Genomic DNA, 7,157 nt, shown 5'->3' with positions numbered 1-7,157 from the left:
ATTTTTTATCAGTTATATTGATTAGATTAGACTAGACTGTAATTGTGTATCTAATACATTTTCTATCAGTTGTATTGATTATTTTAGACTCTACAGGTGTTTCTAATAACGTTACTGTCTCTTTAAAGGTGGGCGTGTCCTCCCGTCAATGTGGCCCCGCCCCCTCCCTGACAACCAGCACGCCTCGTGTCCGTCTCCTAGCAACCGTCCCGTCCCTCCGCGCCGCTGCAGGCCGACCCGGACCCGCCGCCTCCCGGACCGTCTATTCCCGGGCAGAACCGTCCGGTGCTTCCATGGAACCGAGCTCAGAGTGAGCCGAGGCGCCGCCATGAACGACCGGTACCACCGGGCGGCCCGGGACGGGTACCTGGACGTGCTGAAGGAGGCCGCCCGGAAGGAGCTGAACGCCCCGGACGAGGACGGGATGACACCGACCTTATGGGCCGCTTACCACGGAAACCTGGAGGCGCTGCGGCTCATCGTGAGCAGAGGGTGAGTCCGGGACCGGGACCGGGACCGGGACCAGTTACCGCAGAGTTTTAATGTGCAGCTGCAGGTCTCCTTAATGTAAAACTTTAAAAACAGAAGCGACATAATTCAGCTTTTATTTCCTGCGTGAGGACACGTTTCCTCTTTATCTCTGCTGTGGAAACAACAACACGGAGTTTAATTTCACTGTTTGAACAATTTTATGAATTCAGGATAAAATGTAGAACAAACAGAAACCTCCAGAGAACCTCCTCAGCTGATTATTTACAGTTATTACAGTTATTTACTGTTTTAAATCTGCATCATTCTTAAAGATAAATATGTAATGGAGCTACATCTCTGTATTCTTTTCTTTTTCTGACATGTGAGTCAAAGGTTTTTACAGAAATCTGTTTTGTCGCTCCTTAAATCAGAAGACAAAACCAAACAATATGTTGTTGTCCTGTTTTTGTTTTTTATAAACAAATGTACAGATCAGACTGTGAGAAGGTCAAAATCATAATAATATATGAGAGAGATGAAAAACTTCTTAGTTTAGTGTTTGTAAGAGCTGCTGGAGAGCAGGTTAGAGCAGGTTTCTTGAGGAAAAAGTACATTTTTGAGAGATATGTAAATAGACAAGGTTTATAGTTGACATTAACCGACACAAATAGACATAAATAATTAGTATAAGACAGTCATTAGAAGATAGATGTCGACATTTAGAGAAGAAAGGACAAATTATAGCTTTAAAAGTCTAAATTATGACATTTACAGGTGATATTATGTAATAAAAAGTCCAAATTATGAGAAAAAAGCCCAAATTATAATGACAACAGTCAGAATTATGACTCATAAAAGTTAAATGATGTGATCAAAAGTCATGTTTACAGACACAAAGTGCAGCAAAATAAATGTGTATTTTGGATGTTATCTTTGCATTTGTCTGAAAGAAGACGTGTTGATAAAGTAAAGTCCCAAAATCTCAAAATCGAGCTTTGTATGAAAAGAAAATTCAGATTTCATCTGTAGACTGTTGTTTTAGGTGAAGGTTCATTAGAAATGAGTGGATTCAGTCAAAAAACAGTCACTTTTCAGGTAATATAAAGAGACAAAAGGTCACCTCATCTCTCCACCAAAGAAAACTGACCAGCACAAATTATTTTATTTTATTTTATTGTTTCAAATAAAAAACTACAAATGAGTTATAGTGGTGAAAGTATTTGATTAAATATCAAAATACTGTCTTTCTTAGTAAGAAGTAGGAGATAAACAACAAGATTATGAAACAAAACGGCAAAATTAAAATTAAAAAAAAGTGCCTATTAAAATAAACCTGTGATAAACAAAAATCTGACTTTCTTAGTAAACATCAGAAGATAAACATCGACATTATGAGACAAAAATGGCAAAAACATGACTTAATACATCAAAACTGTGAGATAAAGAGTCCTGGGTTTGACTTTGTGAGGAAACATTGTGAAGTGAGGAGATAAAAAGTCTAAACTATGAGAAAAATTATAATTAGAAAAAAGAAAAATAATGACTTCTGGTGGTAAAAGTATGTGACATAACGTCAAGATTATGATATTCTCTGTCGACATTAGAAGATAAAATGTTTAGGATACGACTTTCTGAGTATAAATTATGAATTGAAGAAATAAAAAGTCGCCTCATTCTCTCCCACCGAAGCCCATCAGCTTGACAGAGTGAATGTTTTAGATTTTTTACACATTAAGTGAAATAAAGCGGCTCATCTGTGAGCCAATCAGAGCTGCAGGACTTTATACATTCAAACAGCCTGATTACAGAGAAGGTCACGGCCACATGATTAAACTGGTGTTTAATTAATGTCACAGAAGAAACTCTGGTCTGTTAGTCGCAGGTTTAATGAACCGATCAGACTCCGATGCAGCATTTTAATCAAAGATCAGCTTCTGAAGCCGTCGCTGTGTGAAGGTTTGGTTTATGTTCAGGTGAGATCAGCTGCAGGTGGAGGATCAGAGGAGGTTTTCTTCTTCTGTCGAGGTTTTCAGCAGCCGCTTGGTTCAGTTTGGTGTCTGCTGGCTGCAGATTAACAGCAGCTTCGTGTCATTCAGCAGCTTTATTAGGCGAACAGCAGCAAAGGTTGCAGTGATGGATGTGAAGCTGGCTGACAACAACAGGCTGCGTGTTGACATCCACAGAGGCTGCGTGTTGACATCCACAGTGGATGGAACGCTTCATTTTAAACTGATAACCTACAATTTCCATTTTTGTCTGCAGAAATTTGCTCTCAATGACAAACTGAAAGCATCTGTTCAACGTGTGATTTTTTTATTTTTTTAGTCTGCAAAAAAACCATTTCTTCACTGTCATTATGCGTGATTGAATGTAGGTTTATGTGCAGTTTTACCGATTTAAAAATATATTTTCAACTCTACGCAGTGTGCAAAATGTGAAAGGGCTTTCTGAAATGTTTGTGTGCTACTCTTTGTGTGAAACCTGCTTTAGTTTTGCCAGAAGTAGGTCCTAAAATGTCAAAAATAGAAGATAAACAGTCTCATTTTTGACCCTTTGAGGACAAATGATGGAAGAGAAGCACGATTATGAGTTAAAAGGTTCAAATGATTAGATTTAATGTCCACATTTTGACTTTCTGGGGGAAACTTCTGAAATAAAGAAGTATAAAGTCAAAATTATGCAAAAATGGCCAAAATAATTGTTAAAAAATTTCAAATTTATTACTTACAAAGATAAACATCACAATTACCAGAAAAGGGGAAAAATTATAACTTAAGTCAAAATCATAAAATAAGGAAGTTTGACTTTTTTGAGAACAAATTATAAACTGAAGAGATAAATGGTGAAAAAAAAACTACCAGTGTTTCACCCTAAGTGGAGGTCTGTTGAGAATATCGTAGACGTTTGACTCATTTCACTGATGAGGGGAAATGACTTCATACACAACCATCATCCATTTAAAATTTAACTTTTAACAGCATAAAGTGTGTAAAATGTGAAGGACTGTCTGAGATTTCTGTGTACGAGTGTTGATATTTGCCAAATTCAGGAGATAAACTGTCAAAACTATAAGATAAAAAGTCACATTTTTGACTTTCTGAGAAGAAATTACAGACAGATGGACAAAATGATGAGATCAAACGTCCACATTATGACTTTCTGGGGGAAAATTGTGAATTGAAAAAGTCTAAACATTTTTTTTAACCCTCCTATTACCTTCAAATTTACTGACCTCTTTTATCCTTGGGTTCAGTTTGACCCCAGCAATTTAAAACCTCCAGACAATATCATAAACAAAATTGTTACCAACGTTTATGTGTAAATGGCCCTTTAAATAAAACTGGAAAAATTATGTCAGGGACTTATTTAGAGATGTTAAACATTTAATGGGGTCAAATTGACCCTAAAGATAATAGGAGGGTTAAAAAAAAAAAAAGGCAAAAATTATATTAATGAAAAGGCAAAATTTATGAAGAAAAAAATTATATAAGATTAATGTAAGAATTTTGAAAATATGGAGCAAAATGTAGCTTCAAGTCAAAATTATGATGTAAAAAGTCACTTTTGTACTTGAGAAGGAAAAATGATTCACAGACAGAAAAGATGTTGAGTTGAAAAGTGAAAATGACGCCATAAAATGTTTGTTCTGAGGGAAAATAACAAGTAAAAATTCTGTGTAAGAATTATGAATTGAGACGAGACCACTGTGAGATTTTGACTTGAAAGAAATAAAAAGTCAAAATTATGAAAACAGGCCAAAATATAATGAAAACAGTGAAAACAATATTATGTATTATGAAGGAAAAGTGGAAGAGAAAAGTCAAAATTCTGAAATAAAAAGTCAAACTTTTTAACATGATGAGGAAAAAAAAAGATGAATCAGTCATTAAAGAATGAAAATACACTTATTTTATCTGTAGTGTGGATGTTGTGTGTGTGTTTTTTTTAATTGACTGACACATTACATCATCCATTTAAAACTGAACTTTCAACAGCATGAAGTGACGGGCTTTCTGAAGCTTTCGAGTGTTGCTCTAACACATGATTTATTCATTTAAGCTTCCACGTGATTAGTTCAAGGACAGTTGGAGAGTTCAGAACTTGAGGATTCCTTGTGTTTTTTCAGTGTCTGGCTGAGACACGGTGCGACTCTGGTGACTTGTGGGGTTCAGAGGTTTGTTGTGTGTGATGAAGACTCGACGTCAGCTTCATCGTTGATGGTTTCAGTTACTGCTCGAGTGAGTCAAAGTGTGATTCACGCTCCTGCTGCAGCGACACGTCTCCTGCTGCTGGAACTCGATCTGTTTAATCGGCCTCTCGGAGAAACAAACAGAAATCAAACTCGACTCTCTGGAGCCTGAGCCTCAGACTCGGTCGGGCTCGTTGGCGGCTCCGCAGGCGGATCTGAAATCAGGGCTGGTGGGAGGTGGTGACCTGCCGGGTTTGTGGTGTCGCTGGGTGTCGGTGAAAAAGAAGTGTGCGGGTGTGTTGGATTAATAATGCAGACTCACCTCTGTCATGTTTAAACTGCATCGTCTGAATTATTGATCGGCGATCGGCCGTGTGGGAGGAGGATGGATTGAGCAGCTCGTAAACATCGCTCCTGTTGTTGTTGTTGTTGTTGCTGCACTGCATTGTGGGTAGTACTTCACTGGTACTGTAGTCATATTTGCTTGACTGAAGCAGCAGGTGGAAGCATTCAGCTGATCTCACTGCTGGAAGAAAAGGCTGCAACGTACTCGTAGTTATGAAGCAGAAAGTCTGTTCTGTCTGTTGATCTATCAGTGAGTCGTAGTTTCTCTAAACTCCAGGCATGTTCTGGGTGTTTTTGTCACATTTTTCCTCATTGTGGACTCATTTTTTATAAAGTATAAAGCTCTGCACCTCTGTGGAAACAGAACAACCATAAATAGAAATAGACAGAAATATTGTCTCTGCAGTGTGACGCAGTCAGAACGACAGAAATCATACAAAAGAAAAAACAAATTTCTTTGATTATTTGTTTTACAATTTAAAAAAAATAAAAAAAATCTAGAAACATCACGCACAACATATTTCCCAGTGCCCTGAGGTGTCACCAATACTGGGGGGGAATGATGGTGTTACATACGATGAGGAAAATATAGAACAAAGGAGCTACGTCTGCCTCAACCTGTCTGAGCCTGTGTTGATGATGGAGCTCACCTCAAGCACAAAGCTTCACAATTCAAACTTCATTAAAACACATTTTAAAGTAGCTGCAACCGTCCTGACTTTGTTTTAAAGCGTGTCCACAACAAAACAGTGGTTTCTGAACTGTTCAGTCAACTTTGGAGGCACACAGCTCCAATGTAATCAAACCATGTGCTTTCAAGGTTGTACAAGGTTTTCAAGGCCGGGTGGGGGGTGGGGGATTATAAGTTCATCATGTTGTCGGTGCTTTTTTTATTGGTGTTGTTGGTCCTTTGTCTATTTGTACTGAAAAGCCCAACCAGGGGCTGAAAATGATCTTAATACTATACAGTCTAGCCTTTGCCGTCAGTCAGCTGGGATAGACTCCAGCCCCCCGTGACCCCAGTGAGGATTAAGCGGTGTGTAGATAATGGATGGATGTACAGTCTAAATGCAATACATCAGATGTCTTCTATGTAAAGGTGCACGGTCCCTGATCTAATAAATGAATGAAGTGAAATATTCTTTGTCGTTAATAAAATGTGGTGAATGTTAAAGGGGTCAAACTCCAAATGGTTAAATTAGAAACAGAGAAGAAAGCTGTGTGTGAACCCACTAATGTGTCGATTCACTGCTGTCTCCTCCAGAGGTGACCCGGACAGATGTGACATCTGGGGCAACACGCCGCTCCACCTGGCGGCTGCCAACGGCCACCACAACTGCCTTTCCTTCCTGGTGGCCTTCGGTGCCAACGTGTGGACTCTGGACAACGACTACCACACTCCGCTGGACATGGCTGCCAGCAAGTCCCACATGGACTGCGTCCGCTACCTGGACTCCATCGCCGCCAAGCAGATCACCCTCAACCCCAAGCTGGTGGGCAAACTGAAGGACCGGGCGTTTCGGGCCGCAGAGCGCCGCATCAAAGAGTGCGCCAAGCTGCAGAGGAAGCACCGCGAACGCATGGAGCGGAAGTTCATGAAGGAGTCGGCGGTTCTCGACAACATGGACGCCATGAGCCTCTCCAGCTACAACAGCAGCAGCACGCTGAGCCGCAAGTTCAACACCGTCACCTCCAACATGCCATACTCGCAGGTAGATGCAGAAATAATGACCAGCTTTGTTTTACAGCATCTTCATTAACAATGTTACACAGTGCCGAGCAGAACTAAAAGATAAAACCAGATAGATGAGAGTAAGACCAGAGAAGAAAAGGACAGGACGACCCTCTGAACTCAGAGGAAACAGCACGACCACGGATAGAAGGAGGAAAACTAAAGTTATCTTTAGTGCAGCATGATTTAGTTATAATACCGTAAATCATACAAATGAAATTATTTATTATTTATGATACAAAAAGGATAAACATGGAGTCAACATGTACCATCGTCTGTGCCCACGTTTGTCACCAATACTGAAAAACAAATTTAGCTCCACAGACTGAAGATATTTAAGTTTTTGTTCCCATAATTCTCTGCTCTCTGCTCTGTGTAATCAGGTTTAGTTGAAAACTCTCTGAATATTTGTCACGTGAC

At 39.5% G+C, this 7,157-nt stretch overlaps 1 protein-coding gene across 1 annotated transcript; it reads left to right on the top strand.

Moving 5' to 3' along the window:
• Positions 1–259: 259 nt before the first annotated feature.
• LOC103376308 (Usher syndrome type-1G protein homolog) lies at positions 260–6,717 on the top strand (the record flags this gene model as incomplete). The annotated part of the gene is made up of 2 exons (XM_008306683.1): positions 260–492; positions 6,270–6,717. Coding segments are annotated over exons 1-2 (612 nt in total), but the record flags the coding sequence as incomplete, so codon positions are not given.
• Positions 6,718–7,157: the final 440 nt, after the last annotated feature.

Source organism: Stegastes partitus, unplaced genomic scaffold (genome assembly GCF_000690725.1).
Source record: "Stegastes partitus isolate 25-593 unplaced genomic scaffold, Stegastes_partitus-1.0.2 Scaffold3814, whole genome shotgun sequence".
Lineage (NCBI taxonomy): Eukaryota > Metazoa > Chordata > Actinopteri > Pomacentridae > Stegastes > Stegastes partitus.
Note: the sequence above shows the minus strand (reverse complement) of the source record. Positions and strands in the feature narration are given on the sequence as shown.